Source organism: Hippocampus zosterae, chromosome 17, assembly GCF_025434085.1.
Source record: "Hippocampus zosterae strain Florida chromosome 17, ASM2543408v3, whole genome shotgun sequence".
In the NCBI taxonomy this organism is placed as follows: domain Eukaryota; kingdom Metazoa; phylum Chordata; class Actinopteri; order Syngnathiformes; family Syngnathidae; genus Hippocampus; species Hippocampus zosterae.
This window is the reverse complement of record NC_067467.1, coordinates 8,310,765-8,331,135: the sequence shown is the minus strand read 5'-3', so window position 1 is coordinate 8,331,135 and position 20,371 is coordinate 8,310,765. Positions and strand designations below refer to the sequence as shown.

Sequence of the window (20,371 nt, the reverse complement as noted above, 5' to 3'; positions counted from 1 at the left end):
CAGTATAAAACAAAACAAAAGAAAAAATCAAAGGTAACTTAGCGTCCCTTGTGTTGCTGCGTGATGACGTAACTTACGGCAATACGCAAATGAGTACAGTGCTTGTCAATAATAACCTCACAATGTCAGTTACCGGAAGCACTTGAAGATCTTATTAAAAAAACACTTGTTATAGGCTATGAATTTGATACAATCAAACGAAAAAAGTTCAGTCAAGCGCTAACAGTGTGCCGCCTTGTGTTCCGTTCGTAACCAAGAAATGTCGTAAACCGAGGACCCTTTTACTAGGTGTGTACAGTACAGTACTGTATGTGATTTGAGATGAGTGAACTACCCACAGATGCCAGGAGATAGCGCCAGACTTCTCACTACTGGAGACTTTACAGTGACGCCAATCAGTTTTATAATTACAGTTTGAACATTGAGTGGGACGTCGCCAAAAGCAGGGCACCGTGTTAGTTATTTTTATATGACACCACATAAAGATGGACACCCCACAGAAGGAGTCTTCGTGGCCGGAAGAACCTTCATTCACAGTGAGACGTCAAGACATGAGCCGAGTACTCAAGACGACGCAAATTCCTAACGGTTTACAATTGGTTGGTGATAATTCTAAGATTGACCCCTTATAGTCCGCAGCCTTATAAGTAAAAGGCACGGACGGGGTTCGAACCCGCGATCTTCGGTTTACGAGACCGACGCCTTACCACTTGGCCACCGCGCCTGCGCAAGGCGGTCACAGCTGGATTATGTAATAGAGCTCTTCCGTGTATTTCAAGTCGGTCAGTTTCTTTGTTTATAATAGTTTATATGCATAAACTTGTATCATACGTTACATACAGATATAATGTTGAAACTCTACATAATATTTCAGTGTCTTACAATAACATTAATTTTTTTTTATAGTAACTAGCTTTGTGTTTTTTTCATACTGACACCTCCTATGGTGACGTATTTTGATGTTAGGTATGAGGGGTTAACTAAATTTAGCAGCTTTTTCTTGGGTCGGACTTGATCTAGAGATTTTGCGAACCACGGAGCTATTAAGTGATCAATAAATAGATGACAGATTAGATTTGCTTTGCGTCATTCATAAAAACGAAGGTTTAAAGATTTTCCTGATTCAAAAGAGAAAGAGATTCACTGCACTGGTATGAATTTGCAGCTGCCATTTGTTTAAGCCTTGTTCGCATGTCGGATGTTTGCTGACAATTTCAACAAGTTCACCGGCTTGCAAACAAAGGCCTTATTTTTAATTGCACTACAAAAGCCGCACACAACCTCCGGTGGCAGCAAAAGGTCAACAGAATGAAATGTGATCCTAATCCGCAGCAGAAAGTCCCGACATTGAGCTTGCTTAGCCAATAGCGCGGAAAAGCACATGGCTGGGTGTGATTGTTTTTTTTTCTCCTCCTCCTTCCCGAGCCTGCAAAATGTATGAAGTTTGGATGCACCATTTCAAGCCAAGTTCAATTAACATGAATAACATGCAAAATATCAATGCATCTAATTTTACTTGGACGCTTTACTTGAAAACGAGATAGCACTGTGGGGTTTCTATTCTTGCAAGAGCTACCACATGCATGCAGCGTAAAGTATATTCATAGTTATGAATATATTTTGACACTCGGCGCTCCACTGTATGAACTGAGCTACAGCCTCCCAGTAGGACCAGCATGTAGGTCCGGGGGAGCTGGTGATAGCTTGTGACCAGCTGGAGTCTAGTTGGTGTCAACAGCTACCAGCGGCGCAACAATAGCATGTTAGTCTTGCTGGGTGGCTGTGGCGCAGTTGGTCGAGTAAGTTAACCTGAACCAAAGGTTTAGCTGTTTCAAATTTGGCTACTTTTGCTGGTTGTCTTGCTAGTGAAAGCAGCAAGACCAGCATTCTGCTGCTGTCCTGCAAGACCAGCACGAAAATACAACATGCCGGTCAATGCTGTTGTTGTTTTTTTTTGTTTTTTTGTTTTTGATTGATTGATTGATTTAGCAGCGAAGATGCAGAAAACTAAATTGGTCATTGTGAGAAGGATTGGCTTGATGTGACCCTGACCATAACCCGGCATGCTGGTGTGAAATCCAATTGAATAATCCATCTGATAATAAAACAACCCCCCACCACACGCTCCCTATCCGTCTCATTCTCTTTTAATTTATCATGAAGTCTCTTTGTCCAGTTGGGTTGTGCAAGTTGTAATACAAAGATGATCAACTTTCATTAAGGTAGGTTTATGTGGAAAAAAGCCATTGTGGGAAACCGTTCTGTAAGCCTCCTCACCCGATGTCATGCCAGACGTAAAAGTGCATTGGGGGACTATCACGTTGAACCTTTTGAGACTACAGGCTCATGGTAACCAACTATTTCTGGCTTCTGTTGGGTTATCCCTGTCATTCTGAGGACAACACGTGTGGCCAGTAGACGTGCAGCATGGAACAGGACAACAGCCAATGCAGCATATTCAAGATGCCCTCCTGCTGGGCGGCCCGCCAGCCTGTCAATACGGCATTTTGATGTCGGATGAAAATGAGAGCACCCCCCTCAAGCCCCCCGCAACAGAGAGAGAGGGGCTGGAACAGAGAAAGAGAGGACTCGAAAAGGGAAGAACCTTCGACAGATGGACTCGCTAGTGATTAAAGATGGCGGCGGTCTTTGCTACGGACCACGAAGGAGGATGCTGGATCCGTAGTCCGGCGGCGGAGAACCGGGTAGCCCACAGGAAGCGAGAGAGGCAGGTAGGACGTCTGGTTCCTTGGCGCGGTTCGTCGTCATCGGTCCATTGTCCGTCTTTAGTGTTGGTAACACGCTGGTGCTGCTGTATTTGGACTGTCATCAAAAGCAGAGCACATCATTTGATGTGACCAATGAATGTGCATTCGAAAGGCGGCTAGGGACCAACAACGTTTTGATTTCATTGTAGTCTTCCACCTAACCACTGTCCGATGATATACTAGCCTCTTATCTGATATCGTGCAATTATATCACCGAGCTTATTTCATTAATTTATCCGTGTGGAGCTTGAGTTCTATCGGTAGTTGAAATAAGTCCAGAATTTGCTCGATCCCGTTGTTTAATCCACTCTTGTTAATTATAACACATTCAGCCAGGACAAAGAACATCAGCTGGACTCCAGCATATATTTTCTGACAGGCTTTCCCCAGACGGCCAAATTTTTAATATTCAAAGGCAGACTTTGAATTACACACGCAGACACGCACAAACAATGGCTTTAGGTGTCCCTCTTGAATGGTTAGTTGAAGTTGTAGGCTTTAAGAACATCGCAGTACTGTATTGTTCCGCTTGTGAGTGCTTTTGAAGGAGAGACATCTTTGTGTGCTTTCAGAAAAGAAGCGTTCCTCCAAATATCTTAACGGGCTTTTGTTCATCCATAGCCGAGATAAACCCATTTCATCCAAGGCCTTAACAAATCCACATTGACGTGTGGAACAAAGGCCGATGAGAAGCCCCAATGGGAGGAAAATGTGGAAGCTGTCTGGGCCAAAGAATGCAACTCTTTATTGAAATAGTTTTAAGATTTTAAAGCATCTCTATGCGGATAAATAACAACAACAACAAAAAAACATCAGTTTCGCTCATTGCGGCTTTAAGTGCAGCTTTTACAAAGCTGAGGCAAAACTGAAACGGTTCAGTAGGGCAATCGCATTACTTTTAAGTGAAGGTCTTTGGCACGAAATTAAATACAAAACAGGGGGAGGATACTTTCAATCCGTCTGAATTGACTGACAACTACAGAGGCACGGTCATGGGCGAATATACGACAATTCCGCCAATTGTTTTACAATACAAGTTCAGAAGCCACTGGTAAGCAAGTATCAAATGAAAACTGTCCTGTGAATTGAAAAATGAATAAATATATCAGACCATTAAAATTGAACAAAGAGATACAATTTTTGGTCTTAAGTGACGTTATATACGCTCGAAATTTGAACATGATCCTTTGCCAGATGAATTTATTTCATCATTTTACTGACGTGAAAAGACATGAAAATGTGCTATCTTCAAATAATTGCTGTTTCTTGTGACATTACTGTAATGCTCTGAACCCAGACTTTTAGCCAATACCTATTGATATCTTCTAATTATATAATTGTTTTTTTTTGCCATGCATGCCGGAAAACATCCAATTTTATTTGCATGACTTCATAGTGAAAACAACATTCTAAGCCACTTTCACAACATCACCATCGGCAATAAAAGTCAATCTATGTGTCATCCTCGAGGCCTTCCACATAAATAACTTAAAGGCATCAGGGTCTGTTAAAAGGAGGACTTTCTTCTCTTTCAGATACAAATGGATGGAAAAGACCAAGTCGGGCGACCTTTCCTTTTCATGGAAGCCAGGCGCATTTTACATGAACCCAAAACATGTCATAACTTTGCTATGGAATCGTCAGTGATTGAACGTACGGCTGGAGGATGCAGCAGGGGGGTGTTCAACCATGAGGTAAAACAGCATTTGTTCAACTCAATACTGATTACAAAGTTCCAATTGTTGGAAGATCATTACCAGAGAAGGGATTTAACGCTGTTCAGCCGTCTTTCTAAACTTTCATGTTTCGTGGCATGAAACCGCTTAAAATGTTTCAGTGGGCACTAGTGGTGATACGATGGGGCAGTGTGTGATTCAAATTCCCGCACTTTGTTGCGCCTGAGTGTTTTGATCCATATACGCCATCAATTTGGTCGCACGTGTTATGCTTGTCCAGCGTTTATCCCGAGTGCAGTAGAACTGTGCGAGTGCTCAGTAGCTGCCAGGTATGAGAGCGGATCTGAGACTGACTCTTTGGCAATATTTGCCTCATTCTATCTTTCTTTTCTACTTTCAAGTCAAATGGTGACATAATTAAAAGTGCCTGGTGGGCTTTGCGCCGCACAACACAGGAAATCGCTGTGGCGTGTTAAAAGGAAAGCAAAGTGTGACTTCCTTTGTTGTGAAGTTAACTATGAGCTAATGCTAATACATCAACCGACTCTATAATCATCCTCAGACGCTCGCCATGGTTGACAATGAGAAATTGAACATGCTTTTAGTTAATGTTGCTTTTACTCCTCAAAAAAAAAAAGCCCTCCTCAAAACCTACTTGTATTCTTTGTCGTTCGACTCAGCATGATTTTACTGCTTGGTGCTTTCTACCGCCTTTATTACCATTTCGTCTTACTGTTTATTGTGTATGTTAAATCGCTCCATGTACAGCACTTTGTATGCAGCGATGGCTGTTTGAAAGTGCTCTATAAATACTGTTGACTTGACTTGACTTGACTCATGATATGAGCTCATGAGACGTTATGCTAAATTACAGCTTTTGTATCTGCTTGCTTGCTTATGCACTTATGAATAAATAAAGACAAACACACACAGAGTTGGCGTTTGTATTCAAACTGCGATATCGAACACGAGGCTGCGTTGGTGGAAGGTTTCCACTGGTGAAAGGAGACTGAGATTCTCTCTTTTTCCATCGATAACGACTTCAAACAATGCGTATGCCGGAATAGTTGTTCATTCATTCATCATTCATCTTCCGAGCCGCTTGATCCTCACTAGGGTCGCGGGGGGTGCTGGAGCCTATCCCAGCTGTCTCCGGGCAGTAGGCGGGTGACACCCTGAATCGGTTGCCAGCCAATCGCAGGGCACACATAGACGAACAACAATCCACGCTCACACTCACACCTAGGGACAATTTAGAGTGTTCAATCAGCCTGCCACGCATGTTTTTGGAATGTGGGAGGAAACCGGAGCACCCGGAGAAAACCCACGCGGGCCCGGGGAGATCATGCAAACTCCACACAGGGAGGCCGGAGCTGGAATCGAACCCGGTACCTCTGCACTGTGAAGCCGACGTGCTAACCACTGGGCTACCGGGCCGCCCGGAATAGTTGTTTCAGTTGTATTATTTTCAAGGCTTTATGTCATGTTGTATTGTTATTTTATGTGAAATTTTCTGGAAAGTGCTTTGTTACAGCTACAGCTGTTGTGAAAACGCTGTATAGTACAGTATAAGTAAAGATACATTGGATTTGCAGAGTGTCCCTGAAGGCAACACAGTCGAAAGATGGACGACATCCATGGAAAATTCTTGATGCAATTCATTAAACACCTCTACAATTAATTTGAGTTGAAACAATCAAGATGTGCTTTAGCTGCAGACACCTTCAGCTCTAATTTGAGCGTATTTACATCCAAACCAGGTGAACAGCTCATTCGGGTTCAATGAGGTTTGATTGACTTGACCGTTTGGACGTCCTAATTTTTATTGTGAAGTGCCATCAAGTGAGTTCTGAACTATTTGGGTGAAGCAGATAATGTACGAAATACCTCACAGTTGATTCTGCTTCTTTGCACACGGTAAGAATAATAGAAAAATAATTCTTCAGTCATCCACCAACGTTGTTGCCCATGATCTTCTGGATCTTTTACCGTTGCTGATATTTACCAGTGCGTTGTTTCATACCCAATCGTTTATTTAGCAAACCTTGTGGTTTTGTTATCACTCTGATGCGTTTTCAGTACAATGATAGCTTTCGTCACTGATAGTGACAGTTGTTTGGATCTCATATTGAGAGTTCGCAGAAATATACTGTATTCCAAATGCAAATGACACACTTGCAATGAAATCAAGTACCTGAAACCTCAAATTAAAGCTGCAAGTCTGCAGTTAAATCACATCTTTGTTGGTTCACTTCCAATCTATTGCAAAGGTGGCATTTAGAGGCAAAATGATTTGTAATACAATAAATCTTTATTTATATAGCGCTTTCACAGACAGAAAGACAGTAATATTTGTAGAACATACACAGTGCAGGTCAGCTGTAGTTGTGGGGAGCGGCAATGCGCCCATTGGCCGATAGGGGCGCCGCGCACCATCTTGCAGTAGACACAGAAGAGAAAAGAGACGGCCAGGCTGACAGCCGCCGACTGTCCTCTTTGTTACGCTTCAAAACTCTCGCCATCCTCAAGTATGACACCCTCCGAGGCGGCTGCCGGTTCCGGTCCAGATGCCCGCTGCGTTCCACCGGGCCGAGAAGGTGAAGTATTTATCACTTTTGTTAGGCGCTCGCGCTGACAGCGGAGGAGAGATTGCGGTAGTCAGTAGTGAGGGGCGAGGGAGGGAGATAAGAGATTAAATGCGTGCGCTGCCGTCGCTTTCCTGCTCGTTGGAAAATCCGCCCAGAAATGTGCATGGAAATGTCCCGAGTGTGCTTCTCGACGCCCGCGGAAGTGTCGGCGGTGGTCTCGCCTCTCGCGCGGACTACTTTATGTACGCGCGGACGGCGAAGGCAGCGCGGACATGTCAGCGGGTGAACAGTGGCACAAAGTTGTGCACTTGTCGGTGTGCTACCCGGAGGCCTGCTGGCTCGCCGTGTGTGTATAATGTGTGTACACCGAGTTAGTTTCAGGCGCCCCTCCCCCACTTTGGCCGCCGCTCTCATGTTCATTTTTGACATGAATGTGGCGAGGCTCCTTTAGGTCAAAGAGGAACGACTACTAACAATTCCATTTTGTTTACACGTCCCTGCCAGGACCTCCCCAAAAGACAACACCTGCGAAGGCAGGTCAGCAAATATCAATGCGCTAGCTTGCGATCGAAGAGCAACCAACGTAGAAAGTAATATGCCAATATAATTGAGCACATTCACAAAATAACAGTTGATTTTGGCCCAACATTCACAGTGGAGCAACCTTTTAAACATTAATGCTCACACGACAAGATAAATACAACGTAGAGCGCTCCACGTGGCTGTAAATGCCCAAATAATCACACAAATGATTCACAGACCATTAGATTTTTACAGTAATCATCCTCTTAATGCACTGCATAAGCATCTCAGACTAGTTCATTTTGATATTAATGCCCAAACTAAAAACTCAAATTCACCTTAGGACACCCATCCATTTTCTATAGATCTTATCCTCACTGGTGTCGTGGGTGAGCTAAACCTCATTCTTGCTGATTTATAGCGAGAGGCCTTGGAGATAGAGACAAAACAACCATTCACACACCCATGTCCGTTTTGGAACAGTCATTCAGGTTATAAAACTGAAAATAAGAGTGCAAATGTATCACAGAATATTCATGCCCAAACAAACAGGATCCATGCATCATAAAATAGCATGCCTGGATATCAAATACGGCACGAATGCCTCTGTTCTACTCTGGTAAAGTTCAGCACGTCAGCCAAACATGCTTCCAATTGTCAAAGTTGTTCACAATTCCCAGTAAACCGCTACTTTTGATCACAGTTAGTTTTTAACACAGTCTATGAAATTATGTTTGGTGTGCACACGTGAGCCAAGACAGGCAGTGGGTGTGCCCTGAAGCACTCCGCAATCACGGTGGATTTTTTTTTTTCGGGGGGAGGGGGGGGGGGGTATTATTTAACACAGCACAAGTTGTGGTGTGTCAAAAACTAACATCACAAACATGTCACACTTTCCCAGAGACTCTTGTCAATCCAAATGAAAACGACACCCTAAAACAATCTAGATATGTTTCTTAGCGTCTTTGCTTTACAATTATGCCAATGTCGCATATTGGTCCTTGAACGACCTTTCAAATTTTGACACATGCAATGCTTCAGCTGACCGTGCAATAAGGACACGTGAAACGCAAATGAAGTGTGATGTAATAATGAATCACGCGACATTTGAAATACGTGGAGCTAATAGCAGGCGATTTAATTAATGCCCCAAACCTCAAACAAGCCTTTCATCATGATACACCCACTATGCTGCCAAACTTATGCTGGTTTAAAAAAGAAGACACATTATTAACTCATGTTCATCCTATTTCCAGACAGAAAGTTGCATTGAGGTCAGGCGGAATCAAAAGTGTACCGGGACTATAGACCTCACACTTCTTTTTGTGCACATTCTCAGTAGATTTTATTGTAAATTAAACCCAAAATCAAGCCGGTTTATGATTTAAACATTCGGCACTTGATGCTTTCCTCTGGCTTAATGCTGAATTTGCTTTAATTTTAGCGTTCAGCTCGGAACTGGCCACTTGAGTCCTTTACGAAAAAGCTGACTGCGCAGAATAATAATAAAATTGGGATGCATGCTTATGCCAGAGTGTTGTGGGTCTTATGGATATATTTTTCCCCCTATACAGGAGTTACTTTCCTGTGGCGTAAGTAGACATCTGGATCTAGTCATCGTGTTTTTCGCCCTCAACGGGGACGTTCTACTTGGATGCCAGGACTATGAGCGTGAGCAACCACGGGGGCTTCCTGGTCGACCCGGGTAGCAGCTTCAATGAGGATGCACCCAGACCTCCAGTCCCTGGGGAAGAGGGCGAGCTGGTGCTCACCCAGTGCCACAGCTCCGGCATCCCGCTATCCAGAAGCCTCAAATGTGAAGCGTCCGTGGCCACGCCCAGGCGGCCGGACCAGGACTTGGGCTACGAGCCAGAGGGGAGCGCCTCTCCGACGCCGCCTTACCTGAGATGGGCGGAGTCGCTTCACTCGCTGCTGGACGACCAGGATGGCATCCATCTCTTCAGGACGTTCCTCAAGCAGGAGGCATGTGCTGACCTGTTGGACTTTTGGTTCGCGTGCAGCGGCTTCCGCAAACTTGAAGCAACCGAGGGCAACGATGAGAAGCGGCTAAAACTGGCGAAAGCCATCTATAAGAAATATGTCCTGGACAACAACGCTATTGTTTCCAGGCAGATCAAACCGGCGACTAAGTCTTTCATCAAAGACTGTGTGATGAAGCTACATATCGATCCGGCCATGTTCGACCAGGCTCAGACGGAAATCCAGACAACAATGGAGGAAAACACCTACCCTTTATTCCTTAAATCAGATATATATTTGAAACACGCTCAGGCAGGGGGAGAGAGTCCCAAACCGTATGCTGATCAAAGCCCACTTCCGGGTCACACAAAGAATCTGGCGGGCTATTTGCCAACATTAAATGAACATGAGGAGTGGAGATGTGACCAAGAGTCGGAAGAGCACCCAGAGTGTGACCTCACGCCCAGCAGCAGGCTCACTCAGAGGCTGCTCACGGAGACGCCATCACATCGCACCGCAGGAAGATTCCAGGAAGAGTACAGGTAACTCCTTAGAGCTTCATTATTTTCCCCCCAAGCTTTTCCTTTGCTAACTGCAGAATTGGAAGTAACCCCCCACCCACACACACACACCTCCCGCCGCCTCCAGAGCTGCCCGAAATGTGAGATGAAATGTGTGTAGTGGGAGGTAAGAGACAGATGGTGCGTGAAGAATTCCAAGTACTTAAATTGGGCTGATGAGGAGGCTGCAGGGGAACTTTCACTTTTTGTAAGTCAGAAGCCACTTCTTGTGCTGCCACTTTGTCTTACGTCTGCGACTGCTGACTAAATACAATATCCTGCCTATCTTCTGGATATGGTTTGATTTCTTTGTCTGCCTTCTTCCCAGTAATGTCACTGTCGGTTATCAAAGCTTTCTTCAGGGCACCATACATGGTTCAAGATCAGATTATTCAGATTAATCACAAAGATAATCAGTCTGCTACACAGAAGACTACAAGACTCACAGAGTATGGTAAAATCCCCCTCCATGTTTGGAGTTACGTTCCAGAACCCCCCTGCAATAAATGAAATTCACGATATAGAATGACACCATAGGTATGTTTTCGCATTTATGGCATTTAATTTTTTAAAGGTATTTGTAGGCATTTTAAAGTGATGTCAACCCATTAAAACAAGTATATTAAAGGTGAAGTAAACCCCCAAATTGTCTTTACAACAATACATTACATGTAGCCCTACTAGTCCAAACATGGCATTCTGATTAATATTCCGTTTGTGGAATATGAGTTAAGCAGTAAAATCCACTGGGTTTTGTTCATTTCAGGGGGCGGCCATTATGGTACTTACTGTCGACTGAAACTGACATCATAGTTGCACAGGCCTCTGGTTATGACTAATCATGGCTCAGCTTCAGAAAACAGGTGAGCCGTGATTGGTCATTAATTTGAAATAGCAGCATTTGGCTTCTTTCGGCCGCAATAAGAATTTCCAACACCAAATAATAACTATAACTAAACAACACATCTGAACAATGCTGAGAGTTTTCCTAACGGTACTGTATGTTCCCGAGCTGTGAGAGTCAAGGGTAAAAATCTTTTTTGTTGACTTTCAAAAAATGACCAATGTCTAAAATAAATAATGGATACTGTTTGTATTGTAAGAGACTCGCATAGGAAAGTTAAAAGCTAGCAAAGTGAGCACACCGACAGACATTGCCGTTGCGTGAAGAACACAACCAAAGGCGAGTGCTGCTGCTCAATATTGCTAGTGTTTGAAAGTGTGCAATAGGGAAAAAAATGTGCACATCTCACCGCGGCAGTGGTTTCAGTCATGTCCATCCCGACTTCTGTGATGTATAAATAATAATGGAGCCACAGGTATAGAGATGCGATCTCTAGTTCAAGAATCAATCATGCTGGCTTTGTACAAAAAGACTCTTCTTGCCTTTCTCTATTGACCTTTCTAAACCTCACTTTTTTTCCCTCTCACAATTCCCTGATGTCCCCTTATTTTGTACTCTGCTTGTTGCATACATTTCCATTATTAAGGGTTGTGGAAGCTGAAGGAATTAGCCGGTTACCAAGGGTTCTCATTGAGCCTTTTTTTTCCCGTGAGCGTGTGCATTCTAAACAGGAAGGGAGCTCGGTCGAATGCTTTAGGGACTTCCAATGTGAATAAGAAAGACAATGTCGAACATCTATAATTCATGCGCGGGAAGCGTTGTCAGAACTATTCTCGGCAACGTCAAGCACAGAATCTGAGGGATGTCAAATGAATGTCTCGATGTTCGATGTACAACATTTGGCTTGTTAAAATTTGGCGTACTCTGCAGTCATCACAGCAGCAGGATGATGGCGAGCAATGACTATTGAAAATTCAAGCACTTGACCCGACAAAGTTAGTTTTAAAATTCAGACATGTTCAACATGTGGAAAGGAGAGAATATTCTATAGGTTTTAAGTTGGCTACTTATTATTATTATTTGATGTATTTTACTGGTAAAAAGAACAAACAAACGGGGTTGGTATTGTACCGGGGGGAAACACACACTACAGTGTTTATCCAATAATTTATTATATGCAGATAAAAACATGTACCGGTACGCTACATCATGAAGTCCATGTAGCTGAAGATGGTTGAAACTTATAAAACTCATTAAATTACATTGGGATCGCCCTTTTTTAAAGAACAAACCGGTGTTCTAAGATTGACATTTTAGGGTTGCTCCACCCAAAATGTGTTGCTGACACACAGATGTGAAATTGAGAAAACCAGATGCGGGCCTAATCTGATTCTCCTGTGTGCTTAATACAGGAAATTGTGACTCTAAATTATTTGCGCTTTGCAATGAACATGGTCCCTAAGACAGAACCTTGAGGTCCACCGTTGTCAATTTTTGTTTTCACTCCAGACATACACCTGGTCGGGAGCCCGCCGACTGTTACTACGCCAACGCTGGTCATGCATTGGCTCCAGCCACCAGTGCCAACGACAGTGAGCAGCAGAGTATGTCCAGCGACGCCGACACGCTTTCCCTTACTGACAGCAGCGTGTAAGAATTTAGTTTTTTTTTTTCATTGTTGTTTTTTTCTTTTTTTTTCTTTTTTTATGTTGAACAACTTTAAGAGTTGTTTATTTATGGGAGTATTTCTGAAAATGTTTGTTTATTTCAGAGATGGCATCCCACCCTACAGATACCACAAACCTCATCGGCGGGAGATGCACGAGAGCGCTCGAGCAAACGGGCGCGTGCCGCTGCCGATCATCCCCGTGAGTTATTCATGGTTTACCTCCCTCCTCCATCTCATTTCCCTCTCGGTTTCTTTCAACTGTCTGTCTCTGCTGTATTTGTCTCTCTTCACGTGCACCCCCCGGAGATGGTGCATATTTACAGTGTGTGTGTGTGCTACGGGCCCTGTGAGGGAGTATAAGAATAGCGGCGAAGGGAAGGTTGTCTAAACGTAGCTCCTTGCTTTTCGGAAGCTGCTCCCAAGCAGACGAGAAGGCTCTCCCATGACAGGCGGATGCCTCCCCAGTGCAGCTGAGGCTGCCTCTCGCCAGCCCTAATTAGGCCGACCAATCGGGAGGCGGTGTGAATTGACTGCATTTAATAGCGCTAATCCTCCCTCATGTGTCCTAATGAAGTCACTGTGAATTAACCGATATGAGGAATGTTAAATCACTGTTAGATCGGTCTTCAAAATTCAAAGTCTTTTCTTTTGCACAATCTCGCAAAAGGTTCTGAACTAAAAATGTACTAAAGTCGCAATGCCCTTTCCAGCGCACCAACAGGATTCCGAAGGACATCCACGTGGCGCCGGAGCGCTTCGCCGCTGACTTGATCCTCCGCCTGGAAGGCGTCCTGAGAGAGAGGGAGACAGAGGAGCGACTCAGGAGGTTGCGACTGGTATGTCCGTTCCCTTCTTGCCCACAAAATAAGCTGCAAGTCCTCTGTTAAGTTCCAGTGCCTTAGCACACGAACACCATTCACACAATGTGAAGCCTTGTATGTTGCGCATTCAGTGAGAGAACTATCTCTCAAGACAGGCATTTAAACCGATAACATTTCATAGTTTGCCCTTCCGGCAAAGTTTGCCCGTCCGGCACCGGAGGCGCCAGTCAACATGCATTTCAAGTTTTCAAAGGAGACTTCAATGAAATTAATGAGGCCAGCTATTAAGAGCAGGCAAAATAAATAAATAAATAAATAAACAAACGGCGTGACATGAATCACTTGGCGAGTTCTGTCTTCGGCATCAGATGGAGCACCTGCGCTTGTAAGCCGGGAACAGTGTGGCAGCCGTTTAATGTCACTTGAGTGCCAGTGAAATGCTCCTCAGTACGCGGAGCCAAGTCTTTGGTTCGGTTTGGATCTGAATGAAAAGTGGAAGCGAATAACACACACGCTAACTGGTACCTTAGCCTTGGATTCTGCAATATTAGATTCCACCGTCTCCTCTTTGCCCTCAATCACCCCCCCTACCCCCCCCAATAAAATTCATGGATGCTCCATTATTTTGATGTTTGTTTTGAAAATATACACAATGCACATATGTATCGGTCTGGAATTTTTTTATTTTTGAGTTCTAATAGTTAATGTTGAAGGGGTAGGATCGAAATAATTTTGACTTCTTCCTCCTCTTTTTCGGAGGAGCAGTACATGTTTAAATTTGTATTGTAGATTTTTGTTTTGGTTTGGCAGTACTTTTTTTTTTTTTGACTAAACGTTCAAAATAATCTTCCATCAATTTTACTCCACAGTCTCCACCCCAATGATGCCACACTTTCTCCTCATAATGGAAAAAATGAAACACGATAATGTTAGCTTAGCAGTATTTTGCTCCACAGTCTTCAGTGTTCGTGCCTGCCTAAGCAAATCCAGTTATCAAAGATGGCAAATTGGGGCACATTTTCAAGAATCATAAAACCACTATGTATGGATTGACCCCCAAGTGCAGACCATTGACGGTGGTCATGTTTTTTTTTTTTTTTGTTTAAACTGGTGAAATGCTCCCATCTTGTGGCGAAAATGCATCTCACCCAATTGAGGCTTCTGTGACCATCCTGGTTTAAAAATAGAATAGATATCATTTTCCTGTCAATGTTTGGTGACGATACAATGTCACTGTAATATCAAGAATAAAATATAGAATAGAATAAAACTATACGATAACCTATACAAAATAAGACGCAGTTATTCTGTGCAAATAGTAGTTTGTACAAGTAGACTGCTACTTGTGTGAGAAATTCTATTTAATATAATTTAATATTTCAATATAAAACAAGTAGCAGGTTACTGGAGTGACTGTTGGCGATCATTTTAAATGTAAATTTCCCACCAAAGGAAGAGGAAGGCGACGAAGGCTTCCCCGCTGATGTTCACCCACAGAACTACGCCGACTACTATGGCCCCTTCCTGAGAGACGCCCACGAGGAGAACCCCGAGAGCATCCTAGACGAACACGTCCAACGTGTCATGAAAACTCCAGGTTGCCAATCACCCGGAACGGGCCGCCACTCTCCCAAGTCCCGCTCACCGGAGGCTTTCAAAGGGACACCGCCGCCGCCCTGGGCGGCTCCTGGTAAACATCCTTCCAGGCAAGCTGTCAAGGGAGAGTCGGGTCACCACTGCAAGCATCACACCCACCAGTCGGAGTTACCTTGGGGCGTGGCATCCACAAACATGGAGCATGGAGCTTATGGGTATGTTTATTCAGCTAACCCTGTGGTGTCTTCTTATTCCCCACCCCTCACGAAAGATTGTGCTTTTATGCAGGAGCAAAGGTGGTGCACAGTGTAGACGAGCATTCAAGCGTGGGGAGGAAGCAGCGGCCCCCGTGGAAGACCTGGAGAAGAAGCAGAAGATCCTCTTGTGGCTAATGGAGGGACAGAAGGAGATGATCCGACACAAGAGGAGCCCGTACGGGTCAGTCGCGATATTTGTTTTGTAACTTTCCAGAACCTTTTGGGAAGATCTCCTTGTGTTTTGCTACTCTACATTTCACATTGGTTGAGCAGTGAACATGGCCACCCGCAGCTCATAGCCGATTCTTGCAGTGATCATTTCTTATCTAAATTCCAAATGCCACCTTCATAAATTTTTGGATGATATTAGTCTTGCATCCCAGTTTCCGTGTATCTTCCCATGCAATGACAAGAAATCATTTTGAGTTCTTTCTGCCCAAAGACGCATTGATGAGCTAAAAACCAAGTCTCTATCTTGTGTTGTAGTAGCACCGCTTGCCCGAGGAAGGTCCCGGGCCAGCCCAGCTGCTCTTGGGACAACGTGCAGCCGTCACATCCTTTCATCCAGGACCCCACTATGCCCCCCAACCCTGCCCCGAGCCCTCTCATCCAGCTGGAAGAGGTCTGCCGGCGGCTGGTAGAGGAGAAGATGATCAAATCTGGAACGTTGCAGCCCAAGCAACGGTGAGCGGACGCAAACCTATTCGTTGTTTTACAGTCCCCCGCTTTATCAAAGTTGACCTAGTGTGGGCTCACTTTGTGGGAGAACATCCAAAAACCTGGAGTCGAGTGGATCTGGAAAATTTCCACCAAGATAAAAATAAACAGGGGTTCACTGTTCGCCACCCCCGACAGAATCCTTTTCAGTAACGGAGCGATGAAGGTGGAGCGCGTGTCTAACAAAGATGGCGGTTGTTGGCTCCTTCAGGTATGTGATGGAGGTGATCCAGCGGGGTCGCACCGCACTCAGGCCATCATTGTGCCCGCCGCTCAGCGTGGTGCCCGCCGTGTCAGACTGCGAGCTTTCCGAGCCCGAGTACGTCCGCTCGCGTCCTCAATTTATTGTCCTTTACCCCTTCCTGCTTTTTTTTTTCCATGACTTGAAATTTTATTTTTCATCAATTCAACCATTGCTGCTGTGATGCCTTTTTCCAGCAATGACTTGCTTTGTTAGTTTTTTGGAAAACGACTCCGTGGGACATTTCTTGCATTGGCATGCTTGTGAACACCCTGTGAACATCCTCAAGTGGCTCGTTATTAAAATGCTGTACTTCACTTGCCCATCAGTAGATGGCGCCCATTTACAAGCATCCCTCACCTTGTACTTTGGTTGTTGTTTTTTTTTTTCCCCATCATACACATACATACTTATGACGCTCCCATTTGTCAGATTTTTTTTTCTTCTAAGCTTGCACTTCTTTCCCATCTATAGCTAAATCCCTTGTGCTTTCATGTGTATCCTCAGGCACAAAGCGACTAAAAAGCAATCGTGCAACAGCATGACGGTGGCGTACTACTTCTGCGGAGAGCCCATCCCGTACAGGACCTCCGTCAAGGGCCGGCTGGTGACGCTCGGCCAGTTTAAAGAGCTGCTGACCAAGAAAGGAAATTACAGGTCAGATTTAAATGATTTTGCTGCGCAAAATACGAAGTCAACTTTGCAGAAGAGTGTATCTGTAAATTTGTAACATTTTGAGCTCCAACATTCACCATGTCCGAATGAAAAGCCTCCTTCTCCTCCTCATCGGCAGGTATTATTTCAAGAAGGTGAGCGACGAGTTTGACTGCGGTGTGGTGTTTGAGGAGGTGCGCGAGGACGACGCCACACTGCCTACCTTTGAGGAGAAGATTATCGGCAAAGTGGAAAAGATCGACTGAGACGCGGACGTGAGGAGGGGAAAACGCATGAGAGCGATCGATGAAGGTGAACAGGAAGTGGGTGGAAAGCAAAACGGGAAGTGCTTCATGGAGGCGCACGATGTAGCTTTGTAAAGTTTACTTACGAAAAGCCCTGCCGATGTTTTTTTACTGTGTAATCACTGGTCCTTTTTAAAGTAACCACACTTATTGTGATTCTTTTTTTTAAAAATGTAATTATGCCAGATGTGTACAGTTTGTGGTAACCAATAACATTTATATCTATTTAACTATTTAAAATTTGATACCCTATTGAAGCCCTGCCCCCCCAAATCCTCGATGAAGACGATCACAATCCTTTTTAAAAGGATTCTATTTATGACTTACTTCTAAATGCCACGTAAGTGTAATTTATTATTTTGCAACATTTTAGTCAGGCAGCACTTTGGGCGCCTCAGTTTTGAAGACATGATTTGGGGGCTACTTGTTGCAGGTCCACCTTTGGGATACATTATTCCCCAAAATTTGATAGACCACCCTGACGGTGTAAAATTGTTATTGTTTTATTAGACCATTCCATTCATTTCACCCAAGTGTTGGTAAAATGGCCTCTCATGAATATTGCGAGGGAGCTGTCCAAAAAAAATTGCAATCGTAGATTTGAACATCTATGCAAGCTGCTTTCAAGTTATTATTAGAATTGGCCTGTTTGGGGTTACGGTCATCTTTTCCATGACATATCATATCACAGCATTTTTGAATGAAGGCTTATTCCAGCAACAAAATAAGTGCCTCTCATTTTGGTGCCTGGAAGGAATGGTCTCCTTTAAAAGCCTTCTGAAAATGAACGCAGACTAGTTCAAAACTGTTTTGGGTCATCGTAACAGGTGAGAAGCCTCGTTGACGTTCATTGGTCAACATCCGTGACATTTGTTACGCTACAAAGATGCAAAGCTGAAAGGATGCACATGTTAAAAACATAAATAAATGTATCGCTTGAAATAATTTCGACCACTTATGGAGGTGATTGAGGGCAATACCTGAGATTGATTTTTTTTTTCCTTATGACAAGCCTGTGTTGCCTCAAAACGGGTTTTGAAGGCAATAAAAACAAATTATCATCATGGATGTGCTTACTATTTGCTCCATGGCACCCCCTATAGGAGTGGAAGCTAATTAACTTGACAAGGGTAAACATCCATACGTTTTTTTTTCTCCCTCCATACCAAGATGACTGATGAATGTACAAGTTAAAACACACACACATATATTTGTCCAAGCACACCCGCGCCAACCCTAGTGCTTGTACAACTTGAGGGATGTCCTGGATGGTCGATCTTATTAGACCACCAAAGTAGGAGTTCTGGGGTTGCCGTGGCAACAACCGTGCCCATTTTCTTTTGAGGACAAGCCAGTGTAGCATATCGTATCAACATGATTTTCGGAGCTGTTATTTTGAAGATCACTTAATTACATATCAGGTTTGCTTAACAACAACAACAAAAAAGCTCTTCATTTATAATCTTCATTCATTCATTGAAGCTTGTGGCGTAGGAGGTGAGAATGTGTCGAAGCTCACAGAACAGAAGTGTGTGAATGTCACAAAGTCTAAAGAAGGCTCAGAAATTGTTGTTGAAGGACACGGTGGGACGTCATTCACTTCTTGGCGTGAAGTCTAAGCCGCTGTTCATGTTGAAGTAGACCTTGAGGGTCTTATTATTCGTGTTGCTGCAGGGTAGGAAAAACCATGTGATGGAATGTCCACAAAGCTAATGATTTAGATACACGATATAGCTAATATATTTGTCATACTTTAAGGAAATAATTTAATTTATGGATGTCACTTTTCATGTTTTAGTCTTTTGTGAGAAGCCCTTTTATTTTCAAGCTCCCAAAATGTCATTCAAATGCATCAGTGACATCAGAGTGCCTTTTTATTGTCATTGTTATTATCATCATTATTGTTACTACTATTATTGTTGTTGTTTTATATGTAAATGTTCGCAACGTGACGTGTCATCAGCCAGCAGCCCAGTTAGAACATTCATAACTTCACAAGAGGGGAGGGGGGGTGGAGGTACCTGGACAATAAAACCATTCAATACACCAACGCTGGACTATGCAGTATAATTACTCAATCGTATTTGCTACCACTCCACTGATGTGTTTTGCTTTTTCTTGGGCTCTTTTATGACGCCATGACACAATAATTGAAATCAAGGTTAAACAGGATTTATACGCGACTAAAGATGCCGCAACATGGCGACAAAGGACGACTTTCGACTAAATGTAACTCTGCAACTTCAGCCATCGTTTACCATTACAATATTAACAGTTAAATATGTTAGCTCAAAAAAACCCCAGCCTCTCTCTCTCTCTCTCACACACACACACACACATGCTTACTCCACACAAACGCACATGCGTAACATTGCTATTAAAGCAATCACTTTTAATGGACTGCCCCTCCTCAGGGTGGAAAATTGCAACTAGAAATGACCCATTTAGTCATCCTTAAAAACCCTCTAAGGAAAATGGCCGTGTAGTTGCCGCGGGCGACGACACGGCCCGCTTCCCACCCAAGCCTTGTCACAGTTATAAGCTGGGATGTTTTTCGTAAGGGGCTGTGTCATCAACAAAGTCGTCAAGGACAAATGAAGACACCGGATTTTTAGTGGAAACAAATTTCAAAGTGAATTCACCGTTTTTGACACAAATACAAACAAATACAACCTTTTTTTATGTTCAGGCATATAATTAATTCAGCAATAGACATTTGCTACACTTATGATACGTTCCCATTATTTGGGTGTGTAAAAAATGATATTTTTAGAATTCATAAATCGCAATAATAGCTAAATTTTAGTGCGAAAAATTTCTATGTATTCAATTTCAATTGTCCCATTTGGAATATTTTCCATCTTATATTCCCTTTGAAATTTAGCAGAAACTTTCAGGAAACTACCTGTGAAAAGATATACCCCTTTGCAACGCCGCTCCACAAGATTCAATTTTCCATTATGCATTTATGCCACCTTAGAAGTACAATAAAGCGCCTACGCGGTCACAGCAAATGCATCAAAAATGTCCACTTTGATGTAAATGGAAAAAACAAAACAACACTCCTGTTCGGAACAGTCATCCTTTGAGAGGAAAATTGTTTGGAAATATACAAAAAAACTAAACAAAAAGACAAGGTTGAGGTAGGCCAAAGCACGCGTAATTATACTGAC

At 43.5% G+C, this 20,371-nt stretch overlaps 1 protein-coding gene and 1 non-coding gene across 4 annotated transcripts; one reads left to right on the top strand and one right to left on the bottom strand.

Moving 5' to 3' along the window:
* Positions 1–17: 17 nt before the first annotated feature.
* axin1 (axin 1) lies at positions 18–19,210 on the top strand. 3 transcript variants are annotated; one of them, XM_052048992.1, is made up of 12 exons: positions 18–2,732; positions 4,304–4,462; positions 9,129–10,076; positions 12,448–12,588; positions 12,710–12,806; positions 13,318–13,443; positions 14,881–15,239; positions 15,313–15,462; positions 15,768–15,965; positions 16,210–16,317; positions 16,747–16,896; positions 17,033–19,210. In XM_052048992.1, the coding sequence occupies exons 3-12, from the start codon at positions 9,220–9,222 to the stop codon at positions 17,157–17,159; spliced, it is 2,313 nt and encodes a 770-aa protein (XP_051904952.1). In that variant the 5' UTR covers positions 18–2,732; positions 4,304–4,462; positions 9,129–9,219; the 3' UTR covers positions 17,160–19,210. The 3 variants fall into 3 exon arrangements, with proteins under 3 accessions (XP_051904952.1, XP_051904954.1, XP_051904953.1); XM_052048994.1 differs by lacking the exon at positions 16,210–16,317; XM_052048993.1 differs by lacking the exons at positions 18–2,732; positions 4,304–4,462 and adding an exon at positions 6,675–7,041.
* Positions 653–724, bottom strand: trnat-cgu (transfer RNA threonine (anticodon CGU)). Its single transcript has one exon. It is a non-coding gene; the product is annotated as a tRNA-Thr (tRNA).
* Positions 19,211–20,371: the final 1,161 nt, after the last annotated feature.

Excerpts from the sequence above, each read along its gene's own strand:
- axin1 (XM_052048992.1), top strand. The coding sequence starts at position 9,220 with ATGAGCGTGAGCAACCACGGGGGCTTCCTGGTCGACCCGGGTAGCAGC. Across the intron at positions 13,444-14,880 it reads GACTCAGGAGGTTGCGACTG|GAAGAGGAAGGCGACGAAGG; the intron begins GTATGTCCGTTC and ends TTCCCACCAAAG. Across the intron at positions 16,318-16,746 it reads TGCGAGCTTTCCGAGCCCGA|GCACAAAGCGACTAAAAAGC; the intron begins GTACGTCCGCTC and ends GTGTATCCTCAG.